The 20,988-nt window shown below is 43.9% G+C and overlaps 1 protein-coding gene across 1 annotated transcript in view; it reads right to left on the bottom strand.

Moving 5' to 3' along the window:
- Nucleotides 1-20,988, bottom strand: part of LOC144695617 (tenascin-X-like) — a 205,783-nt gene that overhangs the window by 69,892 nt on the left and 114,903 nt on the right. Inside the window, exons 15-21 of the mRNA XM_078566513.1 lie at nucleotides 17,995-18,294; nucleotides 15,497-15,796; nucleotides 13,867-14,166; nucleotides 12,342-12,641; nucleotides 7,916-8,197; nucleotides 6,208-6,489; nucleotides 1,457-1,738 (exon numbers count right to left, since the gene is read on the bottom strand). Coding sequence (XP_078422639.1) covers nucleotides 1,457-1,738; nucleotides 6,208-6,489; nucleotides 7,916-8,197; nucleotides 12,342-12,641; nucleotides 13,867-14,166; nucleotides 15,497-15,796; nucleotides 17,995-18,294 — 2,046 coding nt within the window. The remainder of the gene's footprint in view (nucleotides 1-1,456; nucleotides 1,739-6,207; nucleotides 6,490-7,915; nucleotides 8,198-12,341; nucleotides 12,642-13,866; nucleotides 14,167-15,496; nucleotides 15,797-17,994; nucleotides 18,295-20,988) is intronic.

The raw sequence follows: 20,988 nt of genomic DNA, 5'->3' as shown, positions 1-20,988 counted from the left end.
TGATGACCTGCCGGGCGGCGAGCGCAGGGGCTGATTGGGGTGGATGGGATTTGGTGTGAGCTGGGATGGGCACCAGGTTTTTGGACAAACTCATGTTTATTTGGGTGGAAGATGGGGGGAGGCTGTCTGGGGCATGAAGTGCAGAGGATAGATTTTGTCCCTTTGTCACGTCCTGGACTCAGTCCCAGAGTGAAATGATAGTTGATAGCGTAGCAAACACTCATTCTCACACAAGGTTATGTAGCGCCAGTCTGAAATGCTGGATGTTGTCATGGTAACACCACGAGGCTGTGGAAGAAAATGTGGACTTTGTGCCCGGACGGATAATAAAAATATTTCCCTATATTGGTTTATTCTTAGGGGGAACAAAGAAAAAGGCAACTCATGATTTCAATCAATGTGGAATCGCTTGACTTTGAAGAGCTTGTCTCTTGAATTTTGGAGATGGTGGGGTTGGCATTACTATAGGTCAGATTGTCAGAATTTAGCCAGGCCTGTGCGAGAGTTCGAGACCCCACATGAGGCTAACCCGGCTGATAGGGATAGTCAGCAGCTTTCCCTGCAGAGGAACTCACTCATGGCTAATGGCTGTCTGGCTCAGCTGAGGGGTTGTGACAGCTAGGCCAATCTAACTCTGCACAACAGTAACCTCAAAGTCTTCACTCTCCCGGGCGACGTGCACTGGCCAAGGTCACCATAGTAACAAAATCCCTCTCTCCGCCCTCCCCATTTGACATTTTCAATAATCGGGTGGGGGGGGTGGTGGGGGAGAAGATTCTGAAATTGGGTCGCCAACCCTCCAGGACTGCCCTGGAGTCATCAGGAATTGAAATTTAATCCCTGGGCCGGGAGATCACATCGCTGGGAGCCAAACCCTGGGAGAAAAATTGTGAGGGGGCATTAAGCAAACTGGAAATGAGAATTTTTTCTAATTCATTCATGAAATTGGGATTTATTGCCCATCCCTAATTGCCCTTGAGAAGGTGATGGTGAGCTGCCTTCTTGAACCTCTGCAGTCCATGTGGTGTAGATACAGCCACAGTGCTGTTAGGGAGGGAGTTCCAGGACTTTGATCCAATGACAGTGAAGGAACGGCGATATATTCCCAAGTCAGGATGGTGAGTGGGTTGAAGGGGAACTTCCAGGTGGCGGTGTTCCCATGTGTCTGCTGCCCTTGCCCTTCTAGATGGTAGCAGTCATGGGTTTGGAAGGGCTGTTAGACTGACAGTCATGAATTATCCTAATGGGTGCAGAGGAGTCTTTTGGCTTTTCCAATTGGCCTTGAGGAGTCAGGCATCATGATGATGTACATATCATGCAGCCAATGGTGGGAGATGTAGCAGGAGTGGGGGCGGTGGAAGGGTTAGGTGATAAAACAGCTTGAAATACATCCAATCAGTTGGTATTCTGAAGACCAATCTGTGCCAGATGGAAAGAAGGAGAGAGGAAGAGGTACCTGTGGTGGTCACAGCAGTGGTCAAGGGCTTGGTAAGTTTTCCATTGAAAATCCCATAGAGATAGACGGTGTATCTGGCAGTAGGTCTGAGGCCTACAATGAGGTGAGATTGTCGTTTGCCGGCGACTGTGATGTTGTGGGTCTCCTCAGAGTCCTGGACTCTGTATTGGATTAAAAAGGAGTCAAAGGCCCTGTCCACTGTCCAGGAGAGTCGGAGAGAGTTAGCCGTGATGTTAGAGGTGGACAGGCTGCCCAGCCTAACTGGTGTTACAGTTTCTCTATCTGCAGGAGGTAAAAGAGAGAGAGGGGAGAGAAAAAACATTATTGCTGCCTGGATCACCGCAGACTGAGACAAGACTGACAAGTCCAACATTAATTCAAGGAAGGAGATTCTGGCTGAGTGTGTACCCGAGCTCACTTAACTTCCGAACCCAATGCAACTTGATTGAGGAATCTTGCTCCTCAGCATCTACTGACAGCTGTTAAAGCCTGTAATAAATATATAATATAACACACAAAATCATCATTCCACACAACAGTGAAGAGAACTTGATGGGACTTGTTTTTGCCTTCTAGCTAAGGTGTTTGCTCGATGGGAGCATGGATCAGAAATAAAACTGGAACACCAATAGAAAGAGCTTGCATTTCTATAGCACCTTTCCCAGCTTCAGGATGTCCCAAAACACTTTACAGTCAATGACGGGTTTTTGAAATGTAGTCCCTGTTGTAATGTAGGGAACGTGGCACCCAATTTGTGCACAGGAAGCTCCCACAAACAGCAATAAGATAACTAACTATCATATTGGCACAGAGATAAAAGCAAAGAACTGCGGATGCTGGAAATCAAAAACAAAAACAGAAATACCTGGAAAAACTCAGCAGATCTGGCAGCATCGGTGGAGAAGAGCACAGTTGATGTTTCGAGTCCTCATGACCCTTCAACAGAACTAAATAAAAATAGGCAAGGGGTGAAATATAAGCTGGTTTAAGGGGGGTGGGGGGGGTGGGTGCGGGTGCGGTTATTGGGACAAGAAGAGCTAGGTAAAGGGCCAGTGGTACGTGGAGATAACCAAAAGATGTCACAGACAAAAGGACAAAGAGGTGTTGAAGGTGGTGATATTATCTAAAGGAATGTGCTAATTAAGGGTAGAAAGCAGGGCAAACAAGGTACAGATAGCCCTAGTGGGGGTGGGGTGGGGTGAAGGAATACTAAAAAGGCTAAAAGGTAGAGATAAAACAATGGATGGAAATACATTTAAAAATAATGGAAATAGGTGGGAAAAAAAAAATCTATATAAATTATATTAAAGGAAATCAGGAAGGCTAAAAGAAGACATGAGGTTGCTTTGGCAGATAATGTGAAGGTAAACCCGAAGGGTTTCTACAAGTATATTAAGAGTAAAAGAATAGTAAGGGACACAATTGGTCCCCTTGAAGATCAGAGTGGTCATCTATGTGTGGAGCCTCACGAGATGGGGGAGATCTTAAGCAGTTTTTTTGCATCAGTATTTACTCAGGAAACTGGCATAGTGTATAAGGAAGGAAGGGAAACAAGCAGTAGTGTGATGGAACATATAGAGATTAAAGAGGAGGAGGTGCTTGCTGCCTTACAGCGAATAAAGGTAGATAAATCCCCCGGGCCTGAGATGATATTCCCTTGGACCTTGAAGGAGACTAGTGTAGAAATTGCAGGGGCCCTGGCAGAAATATTTAAAATGTCCTTAGCCACGGGTGAGGTGCCGGAGGATTGGAGGGTAGCTCATGTTGTTCCGTTGTTTAAAAAAGGCTCCAAAAGTAAACCAGGTAATTACAGGCCAGTGAGCCTGACGTCAGTAGTAGGTAAATTATTGGAAGGTGTTCTGAGAGATCGGATATACAATTATTTGGACAGCCAAGGGCTGATTAAGGATAGTCAGCATGGCTTTGTGCATGCTAGGTCGTGTTTAATGAACCTTGTAGAGTTTTTCGAGGAGGTTACCTAGAAAGTAGATGAAGGAAAGGCTGTGGATGTTGTCTACATGGACTTTAGTAAGGCCTTTGACAAGGTCCCATGTGGGAGGTTAGTTCAGAAGGTTCAGACACTTGATATCCATGGAGAGGTTGTAAACTGGATTCGAAATTGGCTGTGTGGGAGAAGACAGAGAATAGTAGTGGATGATTGCTTCTCAGACTGGAGCTCTGTGACTAGTGGTGTGCCTCAGGGATCTGTGCTGTGACCATTGTTGTTTGTTGTCTATATCAATGATTTGGATGATAATGTGGTAAATTGGATCAGCAAGTTTGCTGATGACACTAAGATTGGAGGCGTTGTGGACAGCGAGGAAGGCTTTCAAAGCTTGCAGAGGGATCTGGACCAACTGGAAAAATGGGCCAGAAAATGGCAGATGGAATTTAATGCTTAAAAGTGTGAGGTGCTGCATTTTGGAAGGACAAATCAAGGTAGGACATACACAGTACATGGTAGGGAACTGAGGAGTGCGGAGGAACAAAGGGATCTGGGAGTTCAGATACATAATTCCCTGAAAGTGGCGTCACAGGTAGACAGGGTTGTAAAGAAAGCTTTTGGCATACTGACCTTCATAAATCAAAGTATTGAGTATAGGAGTTGGGATGTTATGGTGAGGTTGTATAAGTGAGGCCATTAGTGAGGCCAACTTTGGAGTATTGTGTGCAGTTCTGGTCGCCTAACTACAGGAAGGATATCAGTAAGATTGAGAGAGTGCAGAGAAGATTTACTAGGATGTTGCCGGGTCTTAAGGAGTTGAGTTACAGGGAAAGATTAAACAGGTTAGGACTTTATTCCTTGGAGCGTAGAAGAATGAGGGGAGATTTGATTGAAGTTTACAAAATTATGAGGAGTATAGACAGAGTAAATGCGAGTAGGCTCTTTCCACTTAGATTAGGAGAGATAAACACGAGAGGACATGGCTTTAGGGTGAAAGGGGAAAGGTTTAGGGGAACATTAGGGGGAACTTCTTCACTCAGAGAGTGGTGAGAGTGTGGAACGAGCTACCATCTGACGTGGTAAATGCGGGCTCACTCTTAAGTTTTAAGAATAAATTGGATAGATACATGGATGGGAAAGGTCTGGAGGGTTATGGACCCTAATCTATAGGTGTTGCATCCATGGCACCTTCCCATGCAACCGCAGAAGATGCAACATCTGCCCCTTCACTTCCCCTCTCCTCACCGTCCAAGGGCCCAAACACTCTTTTCAAGTGAAGCAGCATTTCACTTGCACTTCCTTCAACTTAGTCTACTGCATTTGTTGCTCCCAATGCGGTTTCCTCTACATTGGAGAGACCAAACGCAGACTGGGTGACCGCTTTGCAGAACACCTTCGGTCTGTCCGCAAGCCAATTACCTAGACCTCCCTGTCGCTTGCCATTTCAACACTCCACCCTGCTTTCATGCCCACATGTCCGTCCTTGGCTTGCTGCATCGTTCCAGTGAAGCTCAACACAAACTGGAGGAACAGCACCTCATCTTCTGACTAGGCACTTTACAGCCTTCCGGACTGAATACTGAGTTCAACAATTTTAGATCATGAACTCTCTCCTCCATCCCCATCCCCTTTCCATTTTTTCCCCCTCCTTTTTGTTTTTTCCAATAATTTAAATAGATTTTTCTTTTCCCACCTATTTCCATTATTTTTACATGTATTTCCATCCATTGTTTTATCTCTACCTTTTAGCCGTTTTAGTATTCCTTCACCCCACCCCACCCCCACTAGGGCTATCTGTACCTTATTTGTCCTGCTTTCTACCCTTAATTAGCACATTCCTTTAGATAATATCACCACCTTCAACACCTCTTTGTCCTATTGTCTGTGACATCTTTTGGTTATCTCCACGTACCACTGGCCCTTTACCTAGCTCTTCTTGTCCCAATAACCACACCCCACTGCCCCCACCTTAAACCAGCTTATATTTCACCCCTTTCCTATTTTTACTTAGTTCTGTTGAAGGGTCATGAGGACTCGAAACGTCAACTGTGCTCTTCTCCACCGTTGCTGCCAGACCTGCCATGTATTTCTGTTTTTGTTTTTGTTTTGTATCATATTGGCACATGCTGTCTGTGCTCATCTAAACCTGGCCCCTTGAGCATCCCTGATTTTAATCACTCCACCCTTGGCGGTCATGCCTTCAGGTGTCTAGGCCCCAAGCTCTGGAATTCCCTCCCTGAACTCCTCCACCTCTCTGTTTTTCCTTTGAAGACTCTCCTTAAAACTTACCTCTTACATTAAGCTTTTGGTCATCTGCCCTAATATGACCTTGATTGCCTTGGTGTTTAATGTGTCTGATTTAACACCCCTGTGAAGCACCTTGGGACATTTTACTAATTGAAAGGCACTATATAAAGACAAGTTGTTGCTAAGACTGAGGTCACATGAATGAATTATAGCACAGAGGCTATTCAGCTCATCGAGTCTGTGCTGGCTCTTTGTGAAGAGCAATTAGTCTCAGTTTCCCCTCTTTCCCCTTTTTTTGACCTTCAAATATTTATCCAGTTGCCTTTTGAAAGCTACATGTATCCACCACCCTATCAAGCAGCAAATAAATTATGACAATGTTTCCCAGTTTGTGAATATCACAGCTAATTCACAGCTTTCCCTCCGCAATCTGATTGTGTAAAACACCTACTGCATGAATGCAGGGACCTTGTTACATCCACGTACCTGAAAAATGACAAGAAAGATTGACAGAGTGAATCATGTTCACATTGAAAGGGACTTGACTGTGTCAGAGTACCTGTGGTGATCACAGCAGTGGTCAAAGGCTCTGTCCGTGAGCCACCGGATATCCCGTAGAGATAGAAGGTGTATCTGGTAGTAGGCCTGAGGCCTACGATGCGGTGGGATTGTTGTCCGCCAGTGACTGTGATGTTGTGGGTCTCCTCAGAGCCCTGGACTCTGTACTGGATTAAAAAGGAGTCAAAGGCCCTGTCCACTGTCCAGGAGAGTCGGAGAGAGTTAGCCGTGATATTAGAGGTAGACAGGCTGCCGAGTTTTACAGCCTCTTTATCTGTGGGAGCTAAAAGGGGAAAAAAAATCGAAAGAAGTGTAAATTGAACAAGCGGAGAATGGTTGGTCACAACAGGTGGTAGATGCTTCTGCGCACATGTGCACCCAAGACTTGTGTTACCCATTGCTGGAGGTAGAATTCAGTTACCTGTATATTGGCTGCTCGGGGGTTGGGGTGAGGGTTTATGCAAGACAGAAGGTTCTAATTTATCAAGCTGGTGACTGATGAATCAATCTCCTAGGGAACTGCACAGAGAAAGTCAAGGCCAAAGTCACTATGCACATCAGCATCAAACACTGAGTCACTGTGCCTCTATCCCTAACATCCAAAGAGCATTGTAACCACCCTCCCTCCTCCTCCATCACGGCACGATCCCATTTCGTTATCCAACTCTTCTCAGGCCTGTCAGACACACTGTGCTGAGTTTGTGGCTATCCTGGGAGGTGGGCCAAGAGAGTCAGAAGCTATCTAGCTCCTCAGCAGAAACCAGAAAGCTAACCCATCGATTTGGCTCCTCAGCGTCTTTATCAGTGGAGGCTTGGAAAAATATGCAGAATGTTTATCCAGCAGGAGAAAATATTCCTGGACCTCTGGCTAAATATTCTACCATTATCAATTCGCAAATGCAGCATTAAAATGCTGGGCTGGCCTTTCGGCCCTGCTGGGGCCAGGCTCAGGTCTGAAAATTAGCCCACTGGCCAGAGTGTCGATTCCCTACCTCGATCCCACTTCCGAGAGTAGTTCTTGTGGAGGCATGAATGAATCTGGCAGGGCGATCCACCTTCAAGTGGCGGGTGACGGATTAGGCCATGACTGCGATTGTCTAAGCGGTCTCTAGTTTCCCACATCAATTTAAGTCCTTGGAGGAGGGTACCTAGTAACAGGCCCATACTTCAGACAGGCCTAGAGGCCCTCGCTGCCTGCCTGAGTGTGAGACCAGCTGCAGGCTGCCCTCTGGAGGGATTTCCCTCCCAGCATACTGCTTCCAATTATAGACTTAAAAAGGTTGGAGAGACGGCACCTCTATGTTGAAGAGCCCTCTCTCTTACTTACCCTCTCTGACAGCCTGCTGCTCCTCTCCAGCTGAAAGGTCTCTGATTGGCCTTGCAGCCCATCAAGAGCCTGCCCGCCACCCTTATTTGGATGGGGAACATGCCTTTATGCCAATTAAAGGGGCAATCCTATGAAAATCTCAATGGGTGACTGTTTCCCCAACCCCCGCCCCCCCGCCCGGGCAAGCTTTGGACCCCGAAACAGTACCAGTTGCTGTTTTCCACCTTCACCAGAGAAAATCCAGCTCAGCAAGTTTTCCATAAACTGCCTGTTAAACATGCATTAACGTACCGATCTTCTGCTTTTTTTCTCTAGTACAATATGAATTGGTACTCGTTGGAGAGTGAGAATGCGTCACTGGGAAATAAAGGGAAATCCGTACCTTTTGTGGTAACAACTCTGGTCAGTGGCTTTGTGCGTTTGCCATTATAAACCCCATAGACATAGACTGTGTATTTGGTGCGAGGCCTCAGGCCTGTGATGGTTGTCGAGCGGTCGTCACTGGTGACCGTGAAGTTCTGCATGATGCCAGACCCATGCACCTTGTACCGTATTAGAAAGGCATCAAAACCCTTCTCTGCCGTCCAGGAGAAGGAGATGGAGTCAGATGAGATGTTAGAAACCAAAAGACCACCCAATTTACTCGGTTTCGGTTTGCCTTTCCCTGCAGAAGTTAAAAATCAAAAGAGATGGGATATTTTCACCAGAGGAAAGATCAGTATCGAGGCGTTTGACAAAATAATTCAGCTGATGAACAGTGCTGGGTTTAGATCCAGGGGTCAGGGGTCTAGGGGGGTGGGTGGGGGGTGGAGGGGGTGGTGGCTGAGGAGTGGGAAGCAGAACTGGTGCTTAATCAGTGCACAAAGCCTTTTAACTAGGCCCAAGCTGTTTCAGTTCAGTGATTGACGCCTGGGAACTACAGGTTACTGATTAATTATTCTAAGAAGGCCGTCAAAATGTGGAATAATAATTGAGGTTAGTTAGTCCTTGTGTGTAAATCCGAGCACAAATTGTAAAATTCAACGGTGATGATCAATGCCCAGAATCCCAGGAGAGGCAATATTCCACCTCTTAGAAATTCCTGGAATTATTCATGGAATTCTTTCAAATGACACACAGGGAAATTGAAAGAAGTTTTTTTTAATTCATTCCTGGGATGTGGGCATTGCTGGCCAGGCATTTATTATCCATCCCTCGTTCAGAGGGCATTTAAGAGTCAACCACAGCAATGCTGTGGCTCTGGAGTCAAGTGTAGGCTAGAATAGGTAAGGACGGCAGATTTCCTCCCCTAAAGGGCATTAGTGAACCAGATGGATTTTTACAACAATAACTTCATGGGTCATCATTAGACTTTTAATTCCAGGTTTTTATTGAATTCAAATTCCACCATCTGCCATGGGATTCAAACCCGGGTCCCCAGAGAATTACCCTGGGTCTCTGGATTACTAGTCCAGCAACAATACCACTACAGCATTGCCTCCCCTTGCCTGAGGTAAATGAAGCAATAATCATCAACTCTTGACAATTCTCATAAAATCAATTGAATCCAACTCATCCACAATAACTCATTCCCCTTGCCCCACATACTGCTGCACTCCATATCCTAGCACTGCACAGAGAAACTGAAAGGGGGTGACAATATCTGTGCTGTGAGGGAGACAGATACATAAACAGTTATATGCACATTCAATGCATAAGAGAGTTTGAGACACATCAGCGACACGGCCCCTGGTTTCACTCAACGAGGATCAATAACTCTGCTTATCTGGGCAAAATGCCCAAAATAATTCTGGCAAAAGCACTTGGGCAAAAGCAGGAAATCTTCCATTGAACGAGGCATTTATGCATATTTACGTTAAAACAGAAAGACTGGGAATGGTCATGACCAGGAAAGATAGACAGACCAGCCCACTCTCCCATGGCGACCTCCTGACGTTCAGGAAGCGATTCACAGGTTCACACGACAAGCCTTCAGGGGCAGCTCTAGATCAAAGTCCTGCTACACATACACAGCCAAAGTACACATTTAGACACAAGCGATCGACACATTGATGGTCTTTGAAAGTGAACGTCCATGCAGATAGATTGTGTTCCCAGCCATAGCCAGGCAGGGCGGGGCAATGGAGGGTTTAAGGAACACGAGGGAGAAGGAGATTGTGGACTTGTGTGGTCAGCCAACATCTCGTACTCAGCTTCGAGCGTCCCATAAAGACTAGTTCAAGGATGGACGGAGACCATGGAACAAAAGGCAGGAATAGAAAGAAATACGATTGGCTATTTTCCCCAACTTCTTCAAAGTTGACGATGGAAATAGTTGAGGAAGGAGAAACTGGCTGCAATTTGCCGACGTGAGGTGAGCGTGCGACGGTCTCAGGCGAAAGTGAAGGAAAAGACATTTCCAAAGCTGAACGACACTGTGGAAGAATAAATAAGCAAAGGGAGGCGGGGGTGAAGATTGCCTGAAACTAAGGAGTTAGGCAAACTCTACCTTTCGTAGTGACTGTAAGGGTCAGTGCCTTTTTGCGTTGGTCGGCGGAGACACTGTATAGAGAGAACAGGTACTTTGTAGCAGGCTTTAGGCTTGTGATGACGAAAGAGCGGTGGTCACCTGTCACCGTAACATTGCGCACCACCGCAGAACCCCGCATTCTGTACTGTATGATAAAAAATTCAATGCCCTTCTGAGGCGGCCAGGACAGCCATGCAGAGTCAGCGGTGACATCCGAGGCCAACAACTGGCCTGGTTTAATCACTTTGCTCGGTTTTCCTGTGGAGGCTAAAGGTCAGGAAGAGGTTAAAGAGACAGAATAATTATTTATTTCAAAACCAGCGTGAGTTGGCAAAATTTAAATCTGCCCGGTTTGTACCCGATTGGCACAATTTCCGCCCAAACTGAGTTTGACAATTCCTCACACGAACTGGCTGGAGCTCTTCCGTCAAGGCACCAAGATAACTTGGCCAGCAGGGGCCGCACACTCTAGCAGACCGAGCCCAGGCACGTTGCTGCTTTTAGGTTTCAGCGGAGAGTTCTAGCAACGGCAGACAGGGAACATTAGCCTGAGATTGACCAATCGCAGCACCGTCAGTCCCACACATTGTACAATCTGGTTAGGCGGGTTAAATTATGAGGGCAGGTTGCACAGATCAGGCTTGTATTCCTGTGCATTAGTGAAGATTGAGGAGATGATCTAATTGAGGGGCTCATACTGATTAAACAATTTAATAGGGTAGATGGAGAGGAGCTACTTCCTCTGGTTTGGGGGCCAGTCCGGAACAAGGGGGCCTAACCTCAGAATTAGAGCTCAGCCCTTCAGGGTGATGTCGAGAAGCACTTCTTCACAACAATGGGAGGAAAAATCTTGAGCTCTCTCCCAGAAAAATGCTGTCAAGACTAGAGGTCAATTGAAAATTTAAATACTGAGATCGAAGGATTTTTTTGTTGCGTAAACATTCTGAGGGATATTGAATCAAGCTGGGTAAATGGATTTAAGATACAGATCAGCCGTGATTTAACTGAATGGACGAACAGATTCCAGTGGCTGAATGGCCTCCTGGTGTCCCTATGAATCACAGAGATACCATCAGGCCTGGTATTACCTCCTCTTTTGGGATCATGCTGGAGATCTTTGATCCTCAAAATATGAACACAGGAATGATTCAGGATGAGGAAAGGGCATTCGGGGCCCAGTTACTGATCGAATATTAGGAAGGGATTCAATAGGGAGAATGCGGAAAAACTGTTTCCACTTGTGGGCGAGTCCAAGTCAAGTGGACATGAGTAAAAGACCAACAGATCAGATAAAGAATTTCTTTGCACAGCAGGTGGTGAGAAAGTTGAACTTGCTGCCACATGGAGTGGTCAACATTGAGAGCATTCATGGATTTAATGGGAGATTTGATGCATATCTGAGGGAGAAGAGACTAAAGGGGTATGGAGGGTACGGAGGGAGGCTGGGAAGAGGGAAGTAGAGCAGGAGGAGGCTGTGTGGAGCTTAAACACTGGTATAGACCAGTTGGGCCGAATGGCCTGTTTTTGTGCTGTGGAGTCAATGTGATGCTGTGTAAGATCACTGAAGTTCATCCTCGTAACCAAATGACCAAGTTACATTTTGAACCCTTTCTCCCAGGTCTCAGTTCTTGTATCTGTGCCATTGATGCCTATTGAGTTTGTGTCTGCATCTAGCAACACCAAAAAATGAATGGAAACCGGATCTATGTGGCGGTATTTTACAAAATGAACATTTCTATCTGTTTATTACAACAACTTGTATTTATATAGTGCATTTAATATAGTCAAACATCCCAAGATTTTTCACAGGGGTGCTCGCTGACTGAATTTGACACAGTCACATAAGGAGATGTTAGGACAGGTGAACAAAAGCTTGGTCAAAAAGCTCAGTTTTAAGGTGCGTCATGAAGGAGGAAAGATGGAGAGAGATGGAGAAGGTTGGGGATGGAATTCTGGAGAGTAGGGCCACAGCAGCTGAAGGTACAGCCTCCAGTGGAGGGGCGATTAAAACCATGGATCAGAATTAGAGAGGTGCGTAAATCTCGGAGGGTTGTGGGCTTGAAGGAGACTACAGAGATAGTGAAGGACATGAAGCCAGGGAATGATTTGAAAAGGATTACTCAACTGAGTTGAATGAGTATCTCAACTCAAGTTGTACCATACGCCACACATTGATTATATAAACAAGCTAGGTTGGGTTGTTTTGACCAAGTTCATGGTACTTTATATAAACACAACTTATTGGTGTCCAGACGGAAAAGACAACTTTCTTGGTCCTTATGAAAAGAAAAGGTAATACCTTTGGTGGTTATGACAGTGCTGAGTGGCTTGGTGCGTACACCACCAGAGATCCCATAGACATGGACTGTGTAGACAGTGGTAGGCCTCAGGCCTGTGATGAGAGACAATCGGCGGTCACCGGTTACCGTGAGGTCCTGCACATCCTCAGAACCTCGCACTCTGTACTGTATGATAAAAGAGTCAAAAACCTTCTCCGCACCCCAGGAGAGTTGGAAGGAGTCCGCTGTGATGTTAGAGACTGAAAGATTCTCCAGTTTAACCACTTTACTTGGCTTTACTTTGTCTCTATCTGTGGAAGCTAAAAAAGGGAAAATAAATATGAACTTTTACTTTAACTGCTGAGAGGCATTTGATGCAGTCCCATGCGGTCATCAAGGGTTGTATCCTGGGATTGGGACCACAGCCTGACGAGATAGAGAGGACATGGAGGGATCTGAAAACAAGGATGACACAATTCTCAAAAGGTTTTTCTTAATTTGAATAGAACCATGCTTGGAAAGTAGTCACAAAAAGAATGTTTCCACTTGTCAGGATGAGAATAAAAGAGAGAAGAGCAGAGGCATTTACTCACAGTCCCTTCGGATGAAATAACAGTTCAAGGTTCACATCGTCGCGGAGATGAAAATAGTAATTGGATTAGAAAATGTGAAATCTTTTAAAATTATAGATAGGTGCGTGTCACACACTCAGCTAAGTTCTCTTTCAGCTCGATTTGTCTACTAATAACTTTCCTGAAATATGTGAGTCATGCAAATGTTACACAATTAGAGTGCACATTTTTATTTTTCTCATGGGACATGGACATCACTGCCAATACCAACATTTGTTGCCCATCCCTAATTCCCCTTGAACTGAATGGCTTGCTCGGCCATTTCAGAGAGCGGTTAAGAGTCAACCACATTGCTTTCATGTACACTCTTAAAAATCAACAGCCAATTAGATCCACCAACACACTATCAATAGGTAAAAGCCAATTCTGTAAGGCCAAATTGCTGTAAATTTAAAATTATTTGTATCAGATAAAGTTTTAATCAACTTTAAGATTTTGAATGGGTTCAATAAGGTAGATGAAGGGAAGTTTCCATTTGTAGGATGTCCAAGATAGCCACTAATCAGGGATTCAGGAGAAACTTATTTACCCAGAGACTGGTGAGAATGCAGAACTTGCTACCACTGGGCGTGGTTGAAGTAAATGGTCTAGATACATTTAAGAGGAAGCTAGATAAACGCATGAGGATGAAAGATATATAACATGTTGACAGGTTGAAATGCAGTAGGACAGGAGGGGATTCATGTGGAGCATAAATGCATGGGCCTATTGTGGCCAATTTCCGAGCTGTAAATATTGTGCAAATGCAGCCATCGGTCTGCTCAATTGCCCTAGACTTGAAGTGTTGCAGTTCAGCTTCTACATCAGGCCTCTGACACAGGCCACACAGTCACCATGGCAACCAGCAGGGTCTCTTGAACAGAAAGACAAATATTTGGTTCTTTTTGATAATTAAAAAAAAAGGTGGTAATACCTTTGGTGGTTATGACAGTGCTGAGTGGTTTGGTGCGTACATCACCAGAGATCCCATAGACATAGACTGTGTAGACAGTGGTAGGCCTCAGGCCTGTGATGAGAGACAATCGGCGGTCACCAGTTACCGTGAGGTTCTGCACATCCTCAGAACCTCGTACTCCATACTGTATGATAAAAGAATCAAAATCCTTCTCCACACCCCAGGAGAGTTGGAAGGAGCCCACTGTGATGTTAGAGACTGAAAGATTCTCCAGTTTAATTACTTTACTTGGCTTTACTTTGTCTCCATCTGTGGAAGCTAAAAAAGGGAAAATAGATATGAACTTTTACCACAAGTAACAACTGGTAAGAGGCATTTGATAAAGTCCTGATCAGTCATCACCAGTGGGATTGGGATCGCAACCTGATGAGATTGATAGAGGGGATGAGGACAGGGAGAGACCTAAAAACAGGGATTATGCAATTCTTAAAAGATTTTTCTTAATTTGAACAAAACTGCTGCAAGAGTGGACACAGCGAGGGAGAGAGAGTGAGAGGGAGAGAGAGGCATGGACAGTATTTCCACATTTGGGGATAGAGCAAAACCAGAAGCCATGAATGTAAGATAATCACTAAATCCAATCAGAGATTCAGGAGAAGCCTCTTTACCCAGAGAGTGGTTAGAATGTGGAACCTGCTACAACTGGGAGTGGCTGAATAGTGTAAAGGAATTTAACTGAACCCTTTACTCACAGTCCTTCAGGTGCTACAACACTTAAAGGTTCACAGCTACAGGGAAATGAAAATAGCACTTGGATATTAGAAACATGTGAAATCTTTAAAATTTATAAATAGGTATGTGTCTGATACTCAGCTGAGTTCTCTGAGTTTCAGGTCGATGTTCTACTAATTATCTTCCTGAAATATGTGAGTTATGCAAAAGATGCTCAAGTAGAATGTACATTCATATGTACAATCTTAAACATGAACAGAACCACCAATATACTACCAATAAACTAAAAGCCATTACTTTAAGACAAAATTATCCTAAATGTAACATTATTTGAATCAAACAGAATTTTAATCTAATTTAAGATTTTGAATAGGGTTCAAGAGGTTAAATGTGGGGGAGATGTTTTCATTTGTTGGATGTCCAAAACTAGGGGCCATAAATATAAAACAGTCACTAATAAACCCAACAGGGAATTCCGGAAAAATGACTTTATCCAGAGAGCGGTGAGAATATGCGAGTTACTACCACAGGGACTGGTTGAGGTGAATGGTATAGATACACTTAAGAGGAAGGAAGGTAAACACATGAGGGAGAAAGGAATGTTTGGATATGTTGACAGGGCGAGATGAAGTAGGATGGGAGAAGGATCATCTGGGCATAAATACATGAACCTGTTGGGTTGAATGGCTCGTTTCTGTACTGTAAACATTGTGCAAATCTGTACAAATGCAACTATTGGTCTGTTCCGGTGCCCTAGAGTTGAATGATGTGTCTCAGCTCAATTGACTTCTACCTCAGGACTCTCCGAGGACACAGGCCACGTTTGTTGCCATAGTAACAGAAGGGCCTCTGGAATGGAAGGGCAAATATTTGGTTCTATTAATAAGAAAAGATCATGAAAAAAAGGAGGTAATACCTTTGGTGGTTATGACAGTGCTGAGTGGCTTGGTGCGTACACCACCAGAGATCCCATAGACATAGACTGTGTAGACAGTGGTAGGCCTCAGGCCTGTGATGAGAGACAATCGATGGTCACCGGTTACCGTGAGGTTCTGCACATCCTCAGAACCTCGCACTCCGTACTGTATGATAAAAGAGTCAAAAACCTCCTCCGCACCCCAGGAGAGTTGGAAGGAGTCCACTGTGATGTTAGAGACTGAAAGATTCTCCAGTTTAACCACTTTACTTGGCTTTACTTTGTCTCCACCTGTGGAAGCTAAATAAGGGAAAATAGATATGAACTTTTACCAGGTAACAACTGCTGAGGGGCATTTGATAAAGTCCCATTCAATCCTAAGGGTTATATCGTGGGATTAGGATCACAACCTGCTGAGATAGAGAGGGGTGAGAACATGGAGGGATCTGAATGGAAGGATTACTCATTCTTAAATGCTTTTTCTTCATTTAACAATATTCTTCTGAAAGAGTAGACAGAAAGAGAGAGGGAGAAAGAGTACCCACTTGTGAAGCAAAACCAGAGGCCATCAATGTAAGATAGTCACTAATAAATCCAATGGGGAATTCAGGAGAAACTTCTTTAAGCAGTGGATTGTGAGAAAGTGAAAGTTACTACCACAGGGAGTGGTTGAATATCGTAGAGGAATTTAACTGAAAACTTTTGCTCAGTCGTACGGATAAAACAATTCAAAATTCACAGTACCACAGAAATGAAATAGCAATTAGGTTAGAAACATGTAAAATCTTTTAAATTTACAGATACTGGTGTGTCTGACGCTCAGCTGAGTTCTCAGAGTTTCAGGTCAATAATCCACTGATTATTTTCCTAAATATGTGATTCATGTAAAAGATGCACAATTAGAGTGTACATTCATATGCATTCTTAAAAATCAACACCCAATTAGAACCACCTATACACTACCAATAAGGAAAGAGACAATACCTTAAGGCCAACTTGCTGTAAATTTAAAATTATTTGTATCAGATGTGACAGAAGTATAATCATTTTCATAATAGTTTTCTGGTTTATTGTGAAGTAGGTTTATGGGGGTAAGTATAGTTGGGTCTGTCTGTGTGTGATTTAATTACATTTGGAGTCAAGTAGACCGCAAGCTTGAAATTATCAAAAGAAGCTCGGTGCTTGACATGCAAATGAGTAAACATGGATGCTGGGTTAGCATGTAAAGTGTGAAGGGAACTTGCATTTTTCGATAAATGAAGAAATTTGGATTTCAAAGGGATCTTAGTCTGTTTACAATTAGCCAGATAAGCAAGGCTAAGGAGTGTGTTTATTTTTCCCAAAGGTTACTGGCAATATTGGCAACATGTCAGTTTTTATATTATGAGGAAGATAGAGTTTCAAAGACATATGGAACAATAGAATTTACATATTAAAAAGAGAGAAACATATAAAGGAGAATGAAGGGCTATATGAGAGAAGGCCATGTAAGATCTGACAGGAGTGTGTGAAATAGCTTTAATGAAGCCTCGAGCCATTTGTGCATAAGTCTGCTATATAACGAAACTGATGTTGGGAAAAATCCATTTGGAATTCCACTATCAAGTGTGCATTGTGTTAACTTGTTGGTTCTGTTTTAAACCTAAAATCTATTTTGGACTATTGCCTTAAACGGGTGTAACTGTGGATCAGGTTAATTAAGAATTTAGGAGTTATTATAATAGTAAGTAATTGTAGTCTTATGTATGTGCTTGACATCTTTTATTTTGTTAATAAATATTTTAATTTAATTTTTTAAATCTCTAAAGGTCTTGGTGGACTTATTACTTCTGAATTCAGTACACACATCTTCTCGTAATAAATACAAATTGTAAAACTGTTGTGATAGCGTGACCAAGTTTCCCTTGTGGATTTGGTCTGCCTGGCACACATCATCTGCCACGTCGTAAATCTGATTAAAATTTTATCTATGTTAAGATTTTGAATGGGTTCAATAGGGCAGATATAAGGAAGATTTTTCCATTTGTGGGATGTCTAACACTAGGTACCATTAGAGAGTCACTATAGGGAATTTAGAAGAAAAGTCTTTACCCAGAGAGTGGTGAGAATATGGAAGATTCTACCACAGGGAGTGAATATTATAGATACATTTAAGAGGAAACCAGATAAACACATGAAGGAGAAAGGAGCAGAAGGACACATTGACAGGGCGATGAGATGAAGGAAGAAAGTTCATGTTGGTATGAACGCACGGATCTGTTGGGTCGAATGGCTCATTTCTGTGCTGTGAATATTGTGTAATTCTATATAAATGCAGCCATTGGTTTGTTCAGGTGCCCTAGAGCTGGATGATGTGTCTCAACATGATCGACTTCTACCTCAGGCCTCACCGAGGACACGGGCCATGTATAGTCACCATAGTAACCATCAAGGTCTCTGGAATGGAAAGACAAATTTTTGGTTCTATTAAAAAGATCATGAAAGAAAGGAGGTAATACCTTTGGTGGTTATGACAGTGCTGAGTGGCTTGGTGCGTACACCACCAGAGATCCCATAGACATAGACTGTGTAGACGGTGGTAGGCCTCAGGCCTGCGATGAGAGACAATCGATGGTCACCGGTTACCGTGAGGTTCTGCACATCCTCAGATCCTCGCACTCGGTACTGTATGATAAAAGAATCAAAATCCTTCTCCGCACCCCAGGAGAGTTGGAAGGAGTCCGCTGTGATGTTAGAGACTGAAAGATTCTCCAGTTTAATTACTTTACTTGGCTTTACTTTGTCTCTATCTGTGGAAGCTAAATAAGGGAAAATAGATATGAACTTTTACCAGGTAACAACTGTTGAGAGGCATTTGATGAAGTTCCATTCAATTATCAAGGTTCATGGGGATTAGGACCACAAGCTGAAGGAAGAATCAGACAAGAATTATTATTTTGAAGTTTAAGGCCCTTCCGTGTGCCAAGGAACCCCTGGGATTTTTGACTACAGTCTTTATTTCTGGAGTTCACCTGTTGAAATCCAAAAAGAGCTACCTGAAGCAAAGGGAGAGTGGTCTGGAATTTTCTCAGACCTCTTCCCCTCTCCACCACTTTAACCTTTGCCAGGTTTATGTTGGATATGGATGCAGACACTTGTGGGAAGGTTATAGCAGGTAAGCTCAGTGGAAATTACTGTCCGACAGCTTGCTTTCCCTCCTATAGACACAACGGCTCCCAGGGGGGCAGAATTAACATGGACGCTGATCAAGCAGCCAAAGGGGAAGGTTGTTAAAGTTACTCCAAAATCATGCAAATTTTCCCACCTCATTCTTCTTCTCCCCAAGCTGTATCCTGAACGCAGTGCATTAGGTATGTCAGTGTTGTCCAATAGGATTTCAACACTGGCCAAACTTGTGTCCATTGGGTCGCCATATTAGCCGCACAATACAAAATACATGCCAAAGATAGGTTGAATCTTACAACAATCTCGAAGAGATGAACTGGGATTGAGGGACAGGACGAAATAAAGGTGAACCATAGTGCACCATGATGACAGCAGCTTAATCAAAGGATAGTTTTAGTAGCAGCAACAGAATACGGCTTTTGTTGCAACGAATATATTCCGCCACACTACCACTTTCTTCAATGGAGGCCTCCTTGCCGCATATCTCCATGGAGATGGCTACAGGCTTTTTCCAATGGTTAGGCTTGTTTTCCTTGCAGGGTTTTCTATTTTTGATGTGGCCACGGGTTGAGTCAGAGTCTGGAACCACGTGCCCAGTCGAATGGGCTGCCACAGGGTCCGAATGTCTGTCTGATTAAAATCTCACCCCCGATGAAAAGCCTCAGTTTGTCCCATATCACTGGCCGATTCGCCACATGGTGAGGGTATTGGACACCAGGGGAGCAACAATTCTCGGGGCAGAATTTCATGGCACCTCCTGCTGGTGGGATTTTGCGGTCCCGCTGAAGTCAGAATCACACAGTGCAGAAGAGGCCCTTCAGCCCATCGAGTCTGTATCGACACGTGAGAAACACCTGACCTACCTATCTAATCCCATTTACCAGCACTTGGCCCATAGCCTTGAATGTTATGATGCGTCAATAGGCTTTTGAACGGCTCACCACATTTTCCGGCCCCACCCCCGCTGCAATTGGACCATGAAATTCCGCCCTAGAAGTGATCTGTTTTAGTCTTAAAGAAATCCACCAGGTACATCCCACTCTGAGCCCCAGAACCCTGGCAATCCAGCCCTCTAAACCAGGCAAACACACAAACATACATAGGAAAGCTTATGACCTTTGATTTCTTATTTACTGATTTGTCCATCTTCGTTTGAATTCTGGGTGGTTTAGCCAGAACAGTTCAATATGTCAGCATTTGCAAGCTGAGATACATTGGAGGTTAACAGGAATTAAGCCTTGGATGTGATTCTCAAGGCTCCTCATGCTTGGCTAGTGAGAAACATTGACACCTCTGATGGACTTGATGTTAATTATAAGTTAGATGGAAAGTCAGAGAGACTGAAACATGCACTTCAGATCTTGTCCTTTGAAGAATCTCCAATGGACGGAGATTGTTGCATAAGGAAGGGAGGGTAATTTTGACTTGGGGTGATATTAGATCGGACAACCCTTCACAGACCCTCTCCACCAGTTTTCATTTCTACTGAAGCAAATGAGAATTAAAATCGGAGATCAGATCCAGTATCAGCTGTTACACCTTCCTCTCTCAAAGCCAAAAATTACTCTCATTGAAAGTTAAGTCATATTTGGAGGAAAATAAGAGTATATCCCAAATAAGTCAAAGCCGCACAATAGCCACACTCATTCATGGAACCTGCACAGCATACAAAACTCTTCCTGGTGTGCATTTTGCATTGCTTAGAGTGAGGAAGGAATAGCTGAAGATACGGACTAGAGTGGGGAAGGAATAGCTGAAGATATGGACTAGAGTGAGCAAGGAATAGCTGAAGAGACAGACTAGAGTAAGGAAGGAATATCTGAAGACACGGAAGCAAACCATGGGATTATTCACAGGTCACCTGTCTCCCAGGAGGGGTGTGTTACTGACAGAGGTGGTATGTCCATTCTATCTGGGAAGAGATTCCAGTGAAAAGATGAGCTGCTTTGCCACATTCCAGAAATGGGGATTGAGCTCCCAGCTTCAAAGTGCGTCAAGAGGCGACAGTCAGAAACTTCTGTTTGTGTGTGGTTCATGCAGAAATGTGAGAGTCAGAGATATATTTACACAGGAGTTATATATATATTTAACCTTGTGCTGGAACCTCCAGGCACTGAAGGTTCATCTCACCGTTATGAGCAAACCGAGGGGGAGAAATCCTAGGGGCATTAAAGAAAATTGTGTGCGATCTTTCTCATTTATTTTTAAGAATGATTAATATTGGCGATGAACTAGGGAGGGTGTTTGACTGAAATAATGCACCATTCAGTCAGATAACAACGGTCCTGTTTATTTTCCAGTTGGCTCCGGGGTGTCACAAGATGGAT

This window comes from Cetorhinus maximus, chromosome 21 (genome assembly GCF_964194155.1).
Source record: "Cetorhinus maximus chromosome 21, sCetMax3.hap1.1, whole genome shotgun sequence".
NCBI lineage: Eukaryota > Metazoa > Chordata > Chondrichthyes > Lamniformes > Cetorhinidae > Cetorhinus > Cetorhinus maximus.
This window is presented reverse-complemented; position numbering and strand designations above follow the sequence as displayed.